This window comes from Cnephaeus nilssonii (genome assembly GCF_951640355.1).
Source record: "Cnephaeus nilssonii genome assembly, chromosome: 20".
NCBI lineage: Eukaryota > Metazoa > Chordata > Mammalia > Chiroptera > Vespertilionidae > Cnephaeus > Cnephaeus nilssonii.
In genome coordinates this window covers 32,620,867-32,641,117 of record NC_137091.1, presented here as the reverse complement: position 1 = coordinate 32,641,117, position 20,251 = coordinate 32,620,867, and the positions used below count along the sequence as shown (strand labels likewise).

At 58.8% G+C, this 20,251-nt stretch overlaps 1 protein-coding gene across 4 annotated transcripts in view; it reads left to right on the top strand.

The window, feature by feature from the left end:
- Positions 1-20,251, top strand: part of CBFA2T3 (CBFA2/RUNX1 partner transcriptional co-repressor 3) — a 90,150-nt gene that overhangs the window by 53,874 nt on the left and 16,025 nt on the right. For 2 of the 4 annotated variants that reach the window (XM_079799754.1, XM_079799756.1), the window contains exons 2-4: positions 13,067-13,219; positions 16,897-16,974; positions 20,000-20,241. In XM_079799754.1, the coding sequence (XP_079655880.1) occupies positions 13,067-13,219; positions 16,897-16,974; positions 20,000-20,241 (473 nt within the window). The remainder of the gene's footprint in view (positions 1-13,066; positions 13,220-16,896; positions 16,975-19,999; positions 20,242-20,251) is intronic. The other 2 variants (XM_079799757.1, XM_079799755.1) reach the window with 2 other exon arrangements.

Genomic DNA, 20,251 nt, shown 5'->3' with positions numbered 1-20,251 from the left:
CAAGTACCTGGGATGCGGGTTTCATTCCCTGGCCCTAAGTCGGCGATTGTGATGGAGGCAACCAATCGATGTGTCCGTCACATCCATGTTTCTTCCCCCCCACTCCCCGCCCTTTTCCACTCTCTCTAGGAAGCAATGGAAAAAATATCCTCAGGTGAGGATTAAAAAAATAAAAATAAATCAAGTACGTGGTTTAAATGGGGGGGGGGGGGGGTCTGTTACAGAGGGAATATAGAGACAAGGAAGTCTTGCTCCCCTTCTTCCCAGGTGCAGTTTCTGTTTCCTTCTAGAGATACTGTGTACATGTACATATTAGATCTTGTTTTAAATATCCCAGGGGTGTTCTGCAGCCTTTCTTGGGGTCACATCCCTCCCTATGGGAAATACACAGGCAGACACCACACACACACACACACACACACACACACACACACACACACACTATATATGCTGTCCCTCTGTCGCAGCCCATAATGGCGGGGGGGGGGGGGCAAACTCTTATCATTGGACTCTTCTTCTGTTCAAATCTCAACGTAGGTGTCCTGGACTCCAGGAGGCCCTCACTGAATCCGCTCAAGCCAGGTGAGGACTCTCCTGGAGTCCCCCGCCCCAACCAACGTGTCCTAGATAGGTGTGTGTGTGTGTGTGTGTGTGTGTGTGTGTGTGTGTGTTGGCGGGCGGGGGGGCGGTGTAAATGCAAGCGCAAAGCAGTTGTGGGTATTCGCTAACAGTCTCTTACTTACTCCTCACAACATCCTCCTCAGTGCACAGATGAGTAAACCAAAGCTCAGAGAAGCAAGGAGGCTTGCCCACAGCCACCTAGGAGATGAGGTCAGGGGCTGATCTTGAGCTTGTCTAACCCCAAAGTGGGCTTTCCCCACCACTGCATGGCTGTAGTGGCCTGTGTTTCCATCGCCCCCACCACCTTGGAGCACCTGCGAAGGGACTCATCTGCATCCCACTCAGGTCAGAGCACCATCCATCTACGCACCCACACACCTACTCATCTGTCCATCCATCCTTCCATCGATCCAACCCAACCGTTCACCTCTCCATCCATTCAGAAATCCATCCACCCACTCCTCCCTCTGTCCACCCATCCACCCACACATCCAGGCATCCATAATCTACCCCTCATCAATCCATCATCTACCCACCCATCCATCTGCCTCCTACTTACCCACTTATCTCTCTGTGTATACCCACACCCCCTGGAGCCCACCCACCCAGGCAGCCACACCGCCACATTCATTGTCCTAGCCCATTCCCACTCAGGTCGGAGGCCGGTCTGCAGATGGCCACTTGCCCTTGGTGGCAATGTACCTGGGAGGATGAGAGGAGACTCCAGAGTACCTGGGAGAGCAGGAGCGGGGAGAGGAGGGCGTCCGCTGTTTTTGCTGCCCCTCCCCCAGTCTGGCAGCCCCTCCTTCTGCAGCAGGGGCCCAGATGTCGGGGCGCCTCCCCCGCAGCTCTCAGCCCCAGCAGCTGGGTGAGGAATGTGCTTCCTTTGTGTGCTAGCTACAGGGTGAGCAGGCCTGACATCTGGATTGCGTTTGCTGCCCTTTGGAGAGCAGGGAAGGTTTTCATTCCAGCTCTTTGAGCTCTCCCCCCTCCCCCACCTTTAACTCTTTGCCGGCATGCTGTAGAAGACCAGACTCCGTAACAGCCCACGGGGCTCAGGGCCAAGGGGTCGGGGCATCAGTGGTCAGTAGAGCTATGGGCTCCGCAGCCCAGCCCAAACCCCAGCCTCTTCTTGAAGACACCAGCAAGAACAGAATGGCTCCGACCTGCTTTCTACCCAGGAACCATGGTCACAGTTCGTTTGTCATCATTTTTTCTGTGCATGTGTTTACTTATAAGATGGAATTACATGCTTTTGTCACCTCTTTTGATTCTCACTCCTGGGTCACTTTTCCAGATCATTAGATAATATTCTCTCTCTTGTGGCATCATTTTTGCTAGTAGTGGGTATTTAAAATATAACACACACACGGGAAAGTGTGCAGCTTGAACTTCATAAAGTGTTCCAGATAACAAACATTACCTGCCCTGCCCTCAGGCCCCCCTCCCCTCCCAGTCACTCTCTGTCAAGGGAACCCCCATCCTGACTGTGACACCATAGACCATTTTGCCTGTTTCTGAACTTCATATAAATGGAAGCACATGGCATGTGCTCTTTGGGGTCTGGTGGCAACCACTCACTCCATGTTTAGGAGATGCATCCATGTGGGTGCATATGGTTGTTCCTGTCCTTTTTCTGTGCTATGTAGTATTCCACCATTTAGATCTGCTGTGACTCATGACCATTCCACTCTTGATGGGCATTTGGAGGGCTTCCCTTTGGGCCTTTGTGACAAGGTGGCTGACGAACACTGATTTCTTGCTGCTGGCTCACATGGGTTTGCACACCTGTTGGTTCTGGGCCTCGGAGTAAAATCACTGTGGCATGGGGTGTGTGATAGTTCAGGCTATTGGATACTGAAAAAGTTTCCAAAGTGAATGTAACTATAGCATGATTTTGAAGATTCTATTATGTTGCATTAACCAGAAAGTTTATTTAACAAGCCCTCTATTGTGGTCATCTTCTTTATTCCCTGTTCTTCACTCTTATAATGCTATGATGAACATCCTTGTAGGTAGCTGTTGGCTGTCATCCTGATGATGTCCTTTGAACACATTCGCTAAGGTGGATTTGCTTGTCCAAGCCAAGTCACCACCACCATGTTATAGGTGTAACATGGGCTGTGCTTTTCCAGTTCAAGAGGAGTGGGGAGCCGAGAGGCAGGAGGCCCTGATTCAACTTCAGTTTGCCATCTGTACGTTCTGATTGGTTGGTCTCTAAGCTCCCTTCCAGTTCCAATATGTTGTAGTTCTCAATACTAAAATGTATCAGTTAGCTGCTGCTGTGTAATAAATAACCCCCAAACTGTAGCTTGAAACAACTACCATTATTTGGATCATCGTTCTGCTGTTTGGGCTGGCAGTTTAGTCGGGCTTATCTGGGAAGTTCTGATCCTGGCTGGGCTTGCTCTTGGGACTGTGGTAAGATGTGGGTCTGTGTTCAGCTGTGGGCTCCAGATCAGCAGCTCTGCTGATTGTGACTGGGCACCCCACATGCCTAGGCCCTCAGCTGGGACAACTGCCCCATGCATGTCTCACCCTCCAGCAGGAGGGTCAACAAGAGAGCAAGTGGAGCCAGCCGCTGTGTCCAGGCTCACAGTTGGATGACATCACTTTTACTGCATCCTATTAGCCATACAAAGTCCCAGGGCCAGCCCAGGTCCAAGGGCAGAAAGCAACTCTGCCTCTGGATAGGTAGAGCTGCCGTCACATTGCAGTGGGCATGGGTCAGGGAGAGCAAACAATTGAGGCCACTTTGCAATGCATCCACCTCAGAGGTGGAGGGGATCTTAGTAGCTATAACCAAGCTTCCTTGCTGTGGGATAGGCTCCAATAGCTCCTTGGTCCTCAGGCACACCATGAAGGGATGGATGTCCTTCCCACTTACACACAGGCGAGCTGCTTGCAGGGACCACTGGCAGGGGCACAGGTCCTGACCCAAGCCCCGCCCAGGTTCTCTCCCACCACAGTGGGCCAAGCTCTCAAACATGCGTACATGGGATCCAGGGCCACAGAGGGCAGGTGGGAAGCACACTCTTTCTTAGTGTCCAGCCAACAAACCTTCATGGAGGACCTCCTAAGTGTCAGGCGATTGTTCTGGGACCAGTACAGAGAAAGACAAGACCGTGTCATTGGGAAGACAGGCAGTGGGCATGAGGACCAACACAGCCAGTGATTGATGACAGGTGCTGACAAGTGTCCCAAAGCAGATAAAAGTGGGTGGCGTGGCAGGAAGCACAGGGGTGGGGGCAGTTTTGACTTGGGTGAGCAGGGAAGGCTGCTCGGAGGAGGGGCATTAGAGACCAAACCTGAAGAATGAGAGGGAGAGAGCCCTGCTGCGATGAGGGGAAGCGCCCCAGCATGTGTGGAGGGTCCCGCGCAGTGGCCAGGCTGCCCCACCATCATACGCAGGAGTTCATGACATCCTGTCAGTGGTGAAGGGAGCCGGTATGCCTGGGTGGGAAAGTCCCTTCTCCCACTGAGATGCTGCAAAATGCGCAGGACAAGAGCGAGTGCTGGGCCCACGGGACTGTAAGGCGGTCAGAGCACGGGCGACGTGCAGGTACACGTAGTCCATCTGCCACCCATCGAGCAGTTCTGCCCCAGCTTCTTTGATGAACCCCAGACTCATTTATAGGCATAACAGGGGCGGTGCTTTTCCAGTTCAGAAAGCGGGGGGGGGGGGGGGGGGGCCTGCTGGAGGGGAGTTCTGGTGGGATTGGGTCTGGTCCAATTTTGCAGCATCTCAGTGGGAGAAGGGACTTTCCCACCCTGGCATACCGGCTCCTTTCACCACTGACAGGATGTCATGAACTCCTGCGTATGATGGTGGGGCAGCCTGGCCACTGCCAGGTGTCCCCCTGTATCTGCGAGGGAGCTTCCCTGTGCCCCTGGGACATTCTCTTGTGGACTCTCTCATTGGACAGAGGCTGGCTGTCCCATTCTGGGCAGGCCCTGAGTACATCCACAGGGAGAGACCAGCGCTGCCACCAACCATCTGGGGACTTCAACCTTTGAGCTGGACACACATGGGATCTGCTGTGTGATGGCCATGTGGCCCGGGGCTAGTGACGTCCCTCATTTGTGCCTCAGTTTCCCCATATGTACCTCAGGATCCTAACACCTCAGGGTTTTGTCAGGAGAGTTGAATGGGAGAGGCGTTTTAAAACCCCGGCACAGAAACGGCTCTTAGCAAAAGAGAGACTATTTAAAATCAAAGTTGTACCCTAGCCGGTTTTGCTCAGTGGATAGAGCATCAGCCTGCGGACTGAGGGTCCTGGGTTTGACTCCCGTCAAGGGCATGTACCTCGGTTGCCGGCTTGAGCCCTGGCCCTGGTCAGAGTGTGTGAGGGAGGCAACCAATCAATGTGTCTCTCTCACATCGATGTTTCTTTCAGTCTCTCCCCCTTCCCTTCCACGCTCTAAAAATCAATGGAAAAATATCCTCAGGTGAGGGTTAAAATAAATAAGTAAATAAAATCAAAGTCGTGCACACATGCCGAGGACAGATCCTTCCTTCCAGGACCCCACAGCAGAGCCTCCTCCGTGCCCCAATGCATGCTGGACGCTTTCCCTGGATTAACGAGTTTTGCCCTTCCTTTACTCTGTGGAGTGGGGTCTGTTCCCATGCCCATTCTACAGGTGAGAAAACTCAGGCCCAGAGTAGAAAAGCCGCTGCCCTTGCGGCTGAGAGACTCAGGAGGGTAAGGAGGAAGGCCAACCAGAACCTGCCCCCTGATGGCCCGAGCCATGTAGTGTCCAGTTCACGAAGCCCTTCTGGGTTCCTTATTTAAGACCATCCCCACCCCAAGAAGCAGAGTTACAGGCCCCCTTTTACCAATGGGTAAACTGAGGCTCGGAGGCAAGCTGGGGTAATTTCCCTGAGTTCACAGCAGTTGGTCACAGAGCAAGATGGGAACCCAGGTTTCCTGACTCTTGGGCCAACATTGTTGTCATGGTGACCTGCAATCTTCACAGTCATCACCCATAGGCCTGGAGGTCGGGGTCCCTGGGGCCAGGAGGGGGGTGGCTCAATACTGTGCTGTGGGAAGGGTGGTGGCAGGCAGAGGAACAGCCCACCCGGGTCAGGCCCCAAGGACTGGGAAGGGCTGGGCAGGAGGCCCGCCTGGAGCAATGGAAGGGAAAATACTAATCCCTGTGTTTTTATATTATTACTTATTCATCGGGTGGTGGAGGCCTTAATAGAAACCAGATGTGGGAAGTAACTCAAGTTCCAGCGTCTGGGACTCATTAGGCTGCACCACCCCCAAAATCCCCTGCTTTGCCGAGGTCTGGGATCAAAGATGAGTGTCCCCCTGACATTGGCCTTGGGGGGGGGGGGGGGGATGGGTCCCTCCTGGTCAGACCCACCCATCTGGCTGTAGGGTTTGCCCTGAACACAGGCAGCCCTTCCACATCCCTTCACCATTGCCCCAGCCTGGGAGCCCCCTGCCATCGCTGGTCCCAGACCCCTCCGAGATGTGGCTGCTGCCTGAGGGCTCGGGCCTAACTTTCCCCTCCGTTTATTCCCATTAAGAGGGTCCAGAAGAGTCGGGGTGCCCACCCCCGCCAAGAAGTTTGCTCTCAGTGAGGAGATCACCTGGCTTACTCAAGACCCCAAGGGTGCAGGAGAGGAGCCCCCACCCACCCTCCAGGCAAGCCTTGAGGGGAGGAGGGTGGGCATTCTAGGGACCAGAACTGCCTAAGCAAAAGGTTTGGAGGCTCAAATGCCCCCTCCTCCATGAGAGAGATCTGGCTCCCCCTCTCTCACTGCACCTCCTGTTTGCATCTTGAATTCTGGCCACTCTGTGAACTGGTAGGGTAGCCTGTCTCACCTCCCCCGGGGCCCGCACAGCAGGCAGCACGGGGTGCGTGGGGCCTTCCCAGTGACGGGGCCCTGCGGGCATTCAGGGCATCCAGGCCTTCAACGAAAGACTTCCCTGCACCACCCTGTGTCTCTCATGGCTTTCAAGGTCCCATGGATATGAGGCCAGAAAACCTCCCTGGGACCACATGAGCCAGCAAGGATCATCCGCTCTGTGTGTGGACACAAAGGGACCGGTGGGCACTGAGCGCTCAGGGGGGCTGCTCCGAAAACCAGGGGACCCGGCTCCACCCCTCGCAGAACGGCTTGCTGCTCCAAACATGGCCTCCCCAATGGCTGTCCCCAGCCTGACACCCCGTGCTCACTGTGCTGCTTTGGTGTCCATGGCTCCGTTCCATCTTCTAAGGGATCCTGCCCCTGGGGGACAGCCTGACGCATGTGCAGCCTGATATCTCCTCAGACACACTCACACGTCCATCTCTTCCATGAGTTTGGTGACAGGCTTGTAGGAGGGTCAGGGGTTGTTTGTCATTAGAGGGGGGCCAAGCACCATTGTAATAGGAGGTCTGTGAATGAATGAATGAATGGACTGGCAAGTGGATGAAAATCCTGGCAGGCACAGTAGTGTCTAGGAATCAGAACTCTGCGCCAGGCAGCCTCGTGGAGCTGTGGCTCTGGGTGAAACCCTGACCTTCCTACCCTGGACACCCACCTGGATCAGGACTTTGCCACACGGAGAAGGTGGCCAGGGAGCTGACAGTATTTAGGGGCGGACTTTGAGGCAGAGGGGTCAGGAATCCCGACTGGTAAAAGGAAGCCTATGGGGTCGGGAAGCCTGGAACAGTCTCCTGTGGATGGGCTGTCTCCCGGGGTCCTCTTGGTCATAATTCAACAGGTATTTATCGAGTGGAGGATGCAGGCAGATCTCCAGGTATCCGGGGAAAGGAACTCTTGGCAGTGGGAACAGCCAGGCAGAGGCCCGAGGCAGACACAGCCTAGCAACCAGGGAAGAATGTGGGAGGTGAGGGCAAAGGGGACAGCCAGTCACAAAGGCCCGTGTGTGCTCTCAAGGGCTGAGACGCGGGCAGCCACCTTTACCCGTCTTAGGAAATGTGCCTTGGAGGGCACTTAGCACTCCGGTTCCCAAGAAAGTCGAACAGACAGGTTTACCTTGGCGGGAGTTTCAAGGTAGTGGCCCGCTGCCCACCGAGGCAGAGCTGGGAATTCAGAGACCGGGGCCGGTTCCTGGCTCTTGCCCCCCCACCCACCTGCAGAGCCTCCACCTCTCAGGGGATGGTGGGGATGGTGGGGACGGGCTTGTCAGTCTCACCGGGTGGTGGAGGACGTGGTGAGGCTGGCCTTGGCCAGGCAACCTCGCAAGGGGCTTCCTTTTGCTCATCCGCGCTTTCCCTGCAAGGAAGAGGCAATGTGTGTCAGATGCTGAAGGAAGGTGACGGGACAACTGTTCCACGCTGCTTTCCTTTGGTCCGCACCACCACCAGCGTCTCCGAGGGCGCCCGTGACGGTTGCTGCGCATGTTTAGTGCTCTCTCCCCTTACCCCTGCTTACAGATGTGGAAACTGAGGCTGGGCAGTATGCCCGGAGTCCCTGCTTGTTTACAGAGGAGGAAACGGGCACAGTGTCCTTCCTCGGGTGCAGGGGCCCCCGCACCAAGCTTGCCCGGCAGCCCTGGAAAAGGCTCTGCTCATACACTCAGTACTCCTGAGACCGGCCTCTTTGTGATGCTGGGGACGTGAGAGGGGCTGAAACCTTCAGGGCCCCTCCCCAGCCCCCCATGGACCTCAGGAACCCTGGCCTGCAGGTCAGCTCCTGGAGGGGGGCATGGGGTGGAGCTGCACCCAACGTAGGAGCAACACCTACTCGGTTTCTGGGTGGGAGCTTGTCCCCAGACCCCACAAAAAGAGTGGCCTCTGGGGCCAGGCAGCCTGGCTTCAAGTCTTCCTCATCCTGTACCTCCGTGTCCTCATCTGTTCACCTCACAGGCTTGCTGTGGGGGACAAGATGAGGGGGTTCATGCAGGGTGCTTAGGTCAGGGCCCTGGCATTGTTGCCTTGTCAGTCCCTGTGCAAAGGGCCTGAGGCAGCAGCAGCTGAGCTTACCTGTTGTTACCTGTCAGTACCTGTTGGTGCCTGTGCAAGGAGCCGGCAGCAGGTCACCTGTCATTACCTGCTGCCTTCCTACATCCCACGGCTTGGCTTTTGTGAGGGTCAAATGAGGTACAGGAGGCATCAGCCTACAAAAGATCAAAGCGGCAGCAACGTGGATTCCAGGAGGGCAACGCCGGGGAAATGAGCTGTGCTGATGCTAGCAGGTCCGCCTTCTGCGGAGGGTTCTAGAACCCCAGGGCTGGGAGTCCTGGTCGATGGCCAGTTCTCAGCCAGGCGGTGTGGGCTGGGAACCACAGGCAGACGCGGACAGTGATGGATGGGGTGGCTTGTTCCGGCACATTCCGTGTTCTTTCCCACCAACTCCGCCTGGCCTTGGAGAGCTGCTTCCTCTGTCGATGGATTAGTGACATTCGCTGGGAACTGGATACGCCGTCTGGGAAAGACACAGGCTGTCCCTCGGGCCCTGGGAGCACAGGGTCTGGGAACGTTCCTTCGGGCTGGGAGCAGCGGGCAGGGGGTGGGAGCTCCGACTGAGCTGGAGCAGGAAGCCCAGGTCCCAGGGGCTGGGGAGGACAGGGCGCCTCTGCCCACCCTCTCCCCTCTCGGTAGGATGTCGTCAGTCGGCTCCTGCACACTCCGACGATATCAAGACACCAGCCACTCAGGAGCCTGCCGGCCCCATCCCTGGTGCATCCCTGGTGGGAAAGACAGCAAAGAAAGCCCCTGTGGGGTTGGGGGACAGACCGTTAGAAGATGAATAAGCCTGGGGGTCCGATGGCCAGGGCAGGCCTTGGTCTGCCTCTCACAGGCTGGTGACCTTGGGGAGCCAACACCTGGGCCCTGACAGCACTGTCCGGGGAGACGGTGAGGATTCACCGAGATGCTGTGTGGACGTGCAGGGCTCGAGCCCAGCTCCGACTGGGTCTGAGGGACACCTGAGAGTGGGCGCTGGAGGATGGAGGGGACAAAGAATGGGGAGCAAAAGAGTGTCTTGTGGGGCTGGCCCAGGTTTTCCGGGTGGCGGTCTGAACTTGCTGGGAGCTCTGCCATCTGAGCCGGCTCATGCTGGCCCCCTCAGCAGCCTTGGTGGAAAGGGGTGGGCCTCTCACTGGCACCTAGAATCCAACAGTAGGGCCCCTCCCCTGGACTCTCCCATTCCCCCCCGCCCCCCCATGCCCCGGCCTGCTCCTGCTCTCACTGCCTTATCGGCACAGGGTCCCTCCTGGACGTCCCTACGCTGGCTGCCTTGGGCAGGAAGGTCGTGTGAGAGCTGCTGGGGGTCTGAGCCAGTCTGGGGGGTCTCCGTATAAGGCCTTGAAGCGGGGCAGAGCAGGAAGCCAGCACAGGGAGAACAGAGTTACCCCTGTCTGGCGGCTCCTTCGAGTGTAGAGAGGCACCTGTTTGCCCTCAGGGTAAGGCCTGGTGAAGCCCCGTGTGCATGGAAGCCACTGGAGGGATTTAGGCCAGAGAAACCATGTGCGCACTCAAGACCCGCCCAGCTGCTGTGCAGAGCCCTCAGTGGCTCCCACTGCCACTCAGGCAGTCTAACCCCCCAGCCCAGCCCCGGCTGGCCTTCCTTCCCCATTTTTCTGCACAACTAGAGGCCCTGAACACTCGCCTCTGGCCTTTGTGCTCTCTGTTCCTTGACCACAGTGCCGTTCCTCCGCATCTCCACACCACCTCTGCTCTTCACTGAGGGCCCTCGTCATTTTCTCCTTTCTGAGGCGGGGTCTGTGCTGAGGGCAGCCTCGAGAGGAGGGACCCAGCACATGAGCTGCTCTATAAACCTTTGCCGAATTTCACTGAGTGCTCCTATGTGCAGACCCTTCACCTGATCTCATGGAACCTCCAGCCGCCCTGTGGCGGGTGCTCACCACTGCCCCCTTATGGGGGAGCGGAGATGAGGCCACTTGCCCTGGGTCACATTGTCTGGAGGGAAACAGAGCCAGGACTCAAACAAGATTCAAGAAAGACTCATGAGATCCCGGATGGTGCACCTATGGCCCTAGCATGCTCAGGTGCTGGGGCAACTTGATGCCTCTTCTAGAGGAGAAGAGTGCCTATTGGTGACAACCACAAAACCCTGCAAACCCATGTGACTCTGCAGGGATGCACCCATACTTGCTGTGTGCCCTTGGGCAGATTACTGCACCTCTCTGTGCCTGCAAAACAGGGATTTGGTGAGAATAAAAGGAGCGATGACTGTCCAGGGCCGAGAGCAGGACCTGCCTCCTCTCCTAAGTAAACAGATGGCCTTGCACCTGCCTCCCTCTCCTTTTCACCAAAGGTTGCTGGGCACCAGCGGAGCTCTGCCCGCTCCATCCTCGAGTCCCAGCAGGCATTGTGGGATGCGTGCATCCAGAGCCCGCTCTCAGGGGCTGCGGAGATAGCGCGACGTGTCGAGTTGTCCTGCCTGGACGCTTCCTCCGCCTCTCTCTGCCCATTGAGGCGCCTGTTCAACCAGCACCGTGTAAGGAGGGCCAGGGCATTGAGTGGCCCTCCCCAACGGGGTTTTCCTTTATCTGCTTTTCTGTTCTGTTGAGTCTCTAAGGCTTCCGCCAAGCCCCAGTGTGGAAGGGCTTTGGAAAGTCAGAACTGGCCCTGCGGCCCGTGTCCCAGGTTGGCATCCGAAACACCCTTCCAAGCATGCTGGTGGCACTGCCTGCCCTGGGGTGGCCTGGTCAGATGAAGGGCTGGCCGGGACAGCCTGCACCCTGAGGGGTGGCCCAGGGCCCACGGCGGCCAGCCACGCTTGCCTTCTTTGGTTGTCACCAGGGACTGGCCGCCGGCCCTGCAGCCAGGCACGGTGTTGACGGGCCCCACAGCTGCAGTGCACATGTGCCCGGCCATCAGCCTCCTGACAGGCTGGCTGTGGGGAAGGGGGAGCGGGGTGCCCGGCGGGAGGGAGGCCAGCGGCTGCAGCTGAGTGGACAGCAGGTGCTGCGAGGCCGGGTGACGGCTGATTCTGGCTGCTTCCCTCCATGGGGCCCAGCAGGGCGGGGGCTTCCCTCTCACCCCCCGGGGCCCTGGAGTGTGGAGGACGGTGAGAGCCCCTCCCCGGTGCTGCGGACGGTGGGCATCTCCTCTCTCTGAGGGGGAGGTAGGGAGAGAGGAAGGGAGGTTTGCACAGCATGGAGCATGAGATAACGGTAATGCCGTTTGTGAGCATTATTCATCACCATCCCCAGCGGCGGGCCAACCCCACACACATGTCTATGTGTCTGCCCTGAGCAAGGGGCCAATGGGGGGGGGGGGGGGGCAGAGGGGAAAGAACTGGAGCCACACAGTGACCGCTGAGGGGCAGTGAGCCTTGGCAGCGGTTCTGCCCCTTCATCTCCCTGGCTGGGGAGGAGACCCCATCAGCGTTAGCAAGACGAGCTCGGGGCAGGGCGGGCTGCGCCTCCTTATGTAACGTGTAGAGAAAGCCCGTCTCCACGGCCCTGAGCAGCTGGGCCGCCCGAAATCCCAGCCACTGCTCCCAGGTCTTTGCGGCCGACGCAGGCCCCGGCTGACCCTGTGTTCAGATGGAGGGGGAGGTCCGGTGTTCGCCCCCTTGCACCTGCAAAGAGTGCCCCGGCGGCTGCTGGCCCAGGGTGTGCGGGCTTGGCCAGAGGAACGCGGAGGCCTTTTCCTCTGGGTCCTGCTCTGTGGGGCCGGGAGCTCAGGCCCCACCCAGGTCTCGTTTTGCCACGTTCACCCTCTCCACACAGCTGGCCCCTATCAGGGCATCAGACCACATCGGACTTTTTACAGTTTCCAGGGCCACAGCCCTTGATCTACAGACCACACTTGGAGTGGTCAGACCTAGACCGGCCTGACATTGACCATGTCCCCCGCCTGGCTGCTCCCAGGAGTTGCCCAGGGCCAGGAGGTGGTTAAAAAGAAGTTTCCACCTCTGGAAGACCCCCATCCCAGCCTGAATGGGGTCTCAGCCCACGGCAGCAGCCTCACCTGGGGCCCTGATGGAAACAGATGCCCACCCCACACGTGCTTAATCAGAAATGGGGGTGGGGAGGCCGGCATGGGCCTCTGAACAGGCCCTCAGGAAGTGCTGGTGGAAGCTGCCTCAGTGGGTGCTGCCCGACTCCCCGGTCTGCAGTACCAGAGCCCCCTCCGCCCCCAACCCCGTGAGGATCCAAGCCCCCGTTCTGGCCAGCCTCGGGCTCTTGCAGCCCGCCTGCAATGGGCTGACCCGAGCCCACCCTCTGGCCCCAGGTGGGTGAGATATCAGCCCCTGTGAACACACCTGGGGCTTGTCTGGGATTGGCCAGGCCCTGGGACTGGGTCTGGCTTTGTGGGCAGAGACGGAGCCACCTTGGGTCCAGCTGGGTAACCCCCACCCGGGTCTCTGGCAGCACAGCCCCAAACCCAGCTGCTGGGGGCCGGGGGCTGGGCCAGGCACTAGGAGTGGCTGGGGAGGTGCCGACCCCTCCCCTCTCAGCCTGCTTCACCGGCGTTCTCTTTTTCTTCCCTCCCCGCACCCCCGACACAGCAGTGGACAGGAAGGAGAAGAAGGCTGCAGCGATGCCTGACTCCCCCGCTGAGGTGAAGACACAGCCCCGGTCCACGCCCCCCAGCATGCCGCCCCCTCCACCCTCCGCGTCCCAGGGCACCACACGGCACTCCTCCTTCACACCCCACACGAGTGAGTAACTGCAGGGCTGGGCACCAAACGGGGCAGAGCAGAGGGATCTCTGGGGCCCGTGAAGTTGCTGAGGGGCCAAACCTCATTCCATGCTCATAGAGCCGGGGCCACGGTCCCCGTGCCCTAAGCCCTGAAACATCCACCGTTGGGCCCTGGAAAGGGAGGGCCCGTCACGGCTCAGAGGCCAAGCTTTGAGGTTCAAATCCCAACTCTTCCACTTCATAGCTGTGGGCCCTTGTGGAGGCCGCAGAACCTCTCTGGGCCTCACGCTCCTCGTCTATAGAGCAGGGCTGGCTATAGCCCCTGCCTCGCTGAGCTGCTGTGAAGACCGGTGAGTTAACGGAAGTTCCTACCCGGTGGCGGCATATCGTGAACATTCCCTCAAAGTTGGCTGTTATATCTGGAACTCGGAGAGGGCCAGGGACGACATCCCCCGTCAGCAGGTTACCGAGTGCAGGTGAATTCAGTCAGGCCCGCACCCTGCTGGAGAGCCCGTCAGGCCGGCTCTGGTCTCAGCGGAGCTCCGAGCTGGCTCTAACGCCAGGGCCTCTGCAGCCGGGCCTCGGTGGGGGCGCAGGTTGGCCAGAAACTGAGGTCAGCAGGGCCGCAGCTGCCAGCAGCGTGGTGGGTCGAACAGACCCTTAGGTTGAGTGTCTCGACACTCGCAGCAGCTCTGCGTCCTCCGGAACCCACCACCACTGCCGGAGTCCTGTTCCTCAGAGTCAGAGAAGCTGGGGACTCCGTGGTTCGGGGTCCTGAACAGTTGGGAAGGAAATCCTCAGGTTTGGGCCAGGGGCTTAGCAGTGTGTCCTAAGGGTTTCTGATGGGCATTGGAGAGAATCCGTGTACCACCCCCGCCCCTATGTTCAGAGGTCAGAAGCCCCACGCCTAAGGACCCTTCCCCGGGCTTTGAAACCCAAATGAAACCTCAGACTTCTTAGCCCAGTGGTCGGCAAACCACAGCTCGCGAGCCACATGCGGCTCTTGGGCCCCTGGAGTGTTCTCACACCACTTCTTCAAGATAGACTCGCCCAGGCCAAAAACCGACTTCTGCGCACGGGCCACGAAGTTTCAATCGCACTGTACGTGCGCACCCGCACGTGGTATTTTGTGGAAGAGCCACACTCCAGGGGCCAAAGAGCCGCGTGTGGCTTGCGAGCCGCGGTTTGCCGACCACGGCCTTCGCCTATAGCTCCTGGTCCTCGCTGGGCTAAGAAGTAAGAGCTGCTGCCTCCAGCCAGGACCCATAGCTCTGCCCAGAGCGTGGGGTGAACTCGAGGCCGGTCTAGATCTCGGTGTCTAGACACAAAGGGCACTGGGTCTGCCTCCCAAGGCTGGCCCCAGCTTCGTGGACCAGCCTCCCTCGGGGAAAAGGCATTGGCTGTGGGGTCAGGCTCGGCCCCTTGTTTGTAGGATATTGGCTTAAGCCAGTCTCCTGACCCTCCGAGCCTCAGTTGGATCAATGGAGTGATATCGCCTGCTGCCACGTATAGCAGCCTGAAAACAGGGACATCTCAGCACACAGTAGGAGCTTAGTGACCAATACCCCTCCCTACGCCTTCACTTGGCACAGAAGGTTCCAGCTCCCTCTTCCTACCAGGCCTTAGCGAGGGTCCCCACGCATCACAGAGACTGGGACCGGTCCTCACCCTGCCTCCTGCCCCAGGACGGGGCCCAGGGCAGCACGGCTCTCGCTGCCCAGTTCTCAGCCCACGGGTCCGCGTCTGCCTTCGTCAGCCACACTGGAAGGGGCCAGAGGCGGGGCTTTCTCCCACACACAAGTCTCGCGCGGCGCTGGCCGCCTGCTCATCCTGCCCTCTCTCTTGGCAGAGTCCGTCCTCACCTCTGACTGAAATGCAGGCGGCATCTCCATCTACTCAACAGATGCCACCCTGTCAGGGCCCCGTAGGTAGAAGGGGGGGGGGGGGCGCGTGAGTTGTATTTAACTTCCCAGCCTGCACCTCAGCCGGGGAGAAAAAAGGAATTACTCCTGCAAGGGAGCAGCAGCTCCCAAGGAAATAGGCCAGGGGCCACCACCTAAAGTGACAGCCACCTCGTGTTCGGTTCCAAGCTGGGGAAGCCCACAGACCCTTGGCGGTCAGGCCAAGGCTCCGAGCTGGGTCCCTGACCCTCATGGGCACGTGCGTCTCCCTCAGCCTACTTTTCTCCTTGGTCCAGGAGCCCGTGTTCCAGAAAGCAATGGTCTGGGAACCAGATGTTTCAGGTTGGGGACAGGGCTAAGGTCAGCTGACACCGCCCCCGTGTGCTTTCAGGAGGCCTGAGAACAGGTGTGCGTGTGGGCAGAAGGCCTGTGTGTGGCTCAGGGTCCTCCTCCCCTTACACCCCCATGCACCCCCACCACTGCGGGCTCATGCTCCTGGATTCGAGGTCCCGGCTCTATTTAGAGCACAGAGGTCACAAGAGACAAGGAATTCTTTTCTAAGCTGATGCTTTAGTTTCATTGGGCTGCTGGGACCATCTCTCTGGGTGTCAAGCCACCTCTAGGTGGCCTCAGATTTGTTCCCTACCGAAGAATTCCCTGAAAGCGGGTGGTTAACCATGTCCGTGCACCTGGCTGGTGGCAGCCTGAATGGACGGAGCCTCTGTGCTCAGCCTCGGATTCCTGCCAAGAGTCTCGCCAGCTTCCCTGGGACCAGCCTGGGAGCCAAGCTGACCAGAGGCTGACCTTGAACCAGGGCTGGAGGGCTGTGGTTTTCTTGCCCAGTGACCGCCTAGGCACACATTCATTTTGGAGTTGAAGCTGTGGTGTGGCTAGGGCAGTGGTCGGCAAACGGCGGCTCGCGAGCCACACGCGGCTCTTTGGCCCCTTGAGTGTGGCTCTTCCACAAAATACCACGGCCTGGGCGAGTCTATTTTGAAGAAGTGGCGTTAGAAGAAGTTTAAGTTTTAAAAAATGTGGCTCTCAAAAGAGATTTCAGTCGTTGTACTGTGGATATTTGGCTCTGTTGACTAATGAGTTTGCCGACCGCTGGGCTAGGGAGATGGACGAAGGGGAGGGGGGCGCCGCTGAGAGAACTCTGGGAAGGAATGTAAGGAGCTACTCTGCAGCTGGGAGGACCCTCAGAGGGCTAACACTCCGTCCTGCCCTTGATTACCCCATGTGACAGGAGGCTCACTTTCTGGTTACAGCAGCATAGCCTGTCTCCGTTTAGCTTCCGCTCACTAATTCCAGCTCAAACAAATCAAATCTTCCTTCCTGTTTGGTGCTCCCTCCCCTCATGGCAGTTTAGTCCTGGGCTTCATTTTGGAACCATCATTGGGTTGTCTGTCGATGGAGGCCCCTAGCCCTGATTCACAAGTTAGCTCAGGCTCCAGGTCCCTTGAGGATGGTGCTGAGGGGGGTCACCGGGCACCTTCCAGGAAGAGAACATTTAAGGACCCCACTCATGCAGATAGAGATGCCAACGTTCTTGTAGGCCCCTGGCAGGTCCCACCGGAAATGCCCTCACGAGATCCCATCCTCAAGCCCCTTCATGTACCAGAGAAAACGGAGACCCGCAGAAGGGAATGACTGGCCTCAGGTGGAGACAGCCCCGGTCTCCAAAACTGCTGTCATAAAGCAGCGAGGGGAGGGGCCGATGGAGACGCCCCGCGGGGCAGAGCCACCTGCCCATGGCCCCCTTCCTCACAGAGTGTTTTTCTTATTTTGCTTACAGATCGAGAGGACGGGCCTGCGATGTCTCTGCCCCACGGCCGTTTTCATGGCTGCTTAAAATGGTCTATGGTCTGTCTTTGTAAGTAAAATAACAAAAACCACAGGCCTCCCAGGAGGTCCTCACCCGCACCCTCTGCCTGGGAGGGCCTTGACGATGCCCCCACTTGCCTTCCACAATCCACTATTGCGTCTGCATGTCAGTGAGGTCTGAGGAGAGAGGTCCGAGGGGCAGGCCCAGGAGAGCAGAGCAGTCGGAGTCCTCAGACCCACAGTCACCGCCCCGCCTTGCTCCTCATGACCTGTGTGACCTTAGGCAGGTGGGCACCCTCGGTGTTCCTTTGTCCCCGATCCACAAAACAGGGTGCATGTGGCCGACCCCAGAGTTGTGAGAAGGTAGAATGTCAACGCACGTCCGTAGCTTAGTATCTCAAGGGCAGACTCCAGCCCACTTGAGATCCCAGCTCCTCTTCCCATCTGTGCCTCAGTTTCCCCACCTAGAAGTCGTCATACGCTGCTGGTGGAGTCGGCGGGAGGCCTGGCACATACTGGGTGCTCAATGGACATTTTGCTCACTAGTGGACATTTCCGTCAAAGTGCTCAGCCACAGCCGGTGTCCATAACGGGAAGTTTTCATGGAGTGATGCTCAGTGTTGTCAGCCAGCGTCAGGACAGGCACCCACTACAAGCCAGTTGGGCTGCGCAGCCCAGGCGTGGCCGCTGCGTAGCGCCGGGCTCCAAGAGGAGGTGACATAATGATTGTGCATTATTTATGTCCTGTGATGCGCCGTCCTCCTTGCCATTATTCTGTGATGCCTGGCCTTCCTCTCGGGTCCGGCCGTCTTCGCTGAGCTGCGGCGCTATCAGGACGGTGTGGTTCCCAGCCCCAGAGCTGCTTCTGCAGCAGGGCGAGGGGCTGGCAGGGAGGCTGTTTGTTGGTTCATCATCCCAGCCTGACCCCCGCCCAGGCCCAGGGCTGGGGAGCTGCGGGGGTGCTAGTGTGTGCCCCCAAACCTCAGCCGGGGACACGTGTGCGGTCTAACTTAGTAACACACCTGTTGTGGAATGAAAGCACTTGTGGCCGGGGGTTATTTTCGGCGTCTCTTTAGCAAGCTGCTGAGACTGCCCGGCAGCCTGAGGGAGGGAGCACGGGCCAGCGAGGGCAAGCAGGCCTCCGGGAGGACCCAGGCACCGAGGGCAGGCTGGTAAGGGAGCTGCAGGGAGGCTGGGCCCAGGCTGGGCCAGGGGCCGTGGGTGGGAACCCAGGAAGCATGGACAGCCACACATCGTAGAAGCCTCTGGAAGGTCCAGACCCCAGGTGATAGCCCAAGTCTGCCACTCGGAATGAGCCCCCCACTGCGGAGAGGTCTCCCGTGGCAGGGGGCCATCTCCCGGCCTGGCTGGTGTGACCGCTGGTGGCCGTCATCAGTCTTGACCAGGGTGTGTGTGTGTGTGTGTGTGTGTGTGTGTGTGTGTCAGGGTCCGCCGCGGGGGTTGGCTGGAGCTCGCTGGGGAGACAGAAAGTTAGCACAGCAGAGAAGTCTTCTGGTCTGTCCAAGGGTCCTCTGGATGATGCCTCAGACGGGGGAAGGACAGGGCCTCTCCTGCCCTGTGTTTGGAGTTCTCTCTTCATCCCAGAGGGAGAGGGAAGGCTGAGCAAGGCACACCTCCCTGCGGGACTATTCCAGAGCTGGTGTCCCTTCTAGGGTCCAGAAGGTGCTTCTACGATCATCCCGACCCAGGGAGGCAGGCGGGTGTCACCTCGCATTGTGCCAACCCTGGCCTCATCAGTGGTTTCCGAACTTCTGCTAAGTGGGGGCCAGTTATGGATGAGAGATCACCCACATGTAAAAGCAATCAAGGTCAAGCATTTCTGGCTCCTTCCATGGGTAAAAGAGCAACCGTGGTTCTATCAGCCGCGGAAGCCGGGAGCAGAGGGCCCAGCACCTGTGGAGTGGGGAAGCTCCACCCCTGGTTTGGGCCAAGGGTCATTTGCATATGAAGAAACCGAGGCCAGGCCCCAAGTCTCACCTCCATCTAAGCTAGTGCAGGTGGTATTGGGCCTCAGGCAGGATGCCCACTCCCAACCTCCGTGCCAGGAGCGCCCACAGGTGTAGGACGCGGGAGCAGGCAGATGAGCCTACAAGGGGTTGAGTGTAAGAACAAGAGTGAGCCGCCTGGAGCAGGTGCTGGTGCGGTAGCCAAGGACGCCAGGTGTGAGTGGCCCCCAGGTTTAGCAGTGGAGCCTCAGACCTCCCAGAAATATCAAGCTTCCCCAGCCCGAACCCCCTCCACCCTTACCAAGGGCCCTGGGAGCCTGTGACCTCTGACCTCTCTGTCGACCCTGGTGGTCATCACTAGGGTTTCTGAGGCTAGGGGACAGGGATGCAGGTGACCGGGCACAGAGGGCTTCCTAGCCTCCAGTGTGAAAGCTCTGCCACCCAAGGCTGAGGGAGGAGGTCCTGTCCTGGGACCATTTCCCAGCACCCCTGGCCTCTGCCAGTCCTGGGACACCTGGGTGATATCCCCAGGGCCTGGGTAACTCACAGCACTGCTCCTGGGGCCCCTGCGGTGTGTGCATGTGGGTCCCTTAGGTAACGTGCTGGTTCTCCTCATGCGGCCCGCACAACAGCAGCCAGCCCAGGGGCTCCCCAGCCGGGATCCGACCCCACTTGTCCTGGGTGTCTGGGTCCCTCTGCCCCATCAGCACAGGGGTTGGAGCCCTGGTGTGGGCGATGGCACCTGTTTGGGAATGGGCACCTCGCAGGGCTGTCATGGTGGAGGAGGATGGAGGAGGGTGGCCTCCCCCGAGGAGAGGGGAAGTGGGCCAGCAGGTCCCTATAGTGGAGAAGCCCCTCTGTCTGTTCCCCATAGACACTGAGCAGCCTGGCTGGGAGGCAGGTGTACGCCTGGCGTCCCCCCTGGGGTGTGGAGGGTCTGACCAAGCAGCCCCCACTCACTGAGACCTGGGGCGAGGCTCCACCTTTCCAGGCCCGAGATGGCGCGTCCGGAAAGGGTGTGGTGCTCCCATGGCATCCCTGCGACTCGAGGCAGGGACTCTGGCTCTCTGCTGTGCTCCTCACGCCCCTCTCCCCACCTCCCCACAGTAATGAACGGCAGCAGCCACTCGCCGACAGCCATCAACGGCACCCCATCCACGCCCAATGGCTTCAGCAATGGCCCAGCCACCTCATCCACAGCCTCACTGTCCACCCAACACCTGCCCCCAGCCTGCGGGGCACGGCAGCTCAGCAAACTCAAGCGCTTCCTCACCACCCTGCAGCAGTTCGGCAGCGACATCTCCCCAGAGATCGGGGAACGCGTCCGCACGCTTGTGCTGGGGCTTGTGGTGAGTGGGG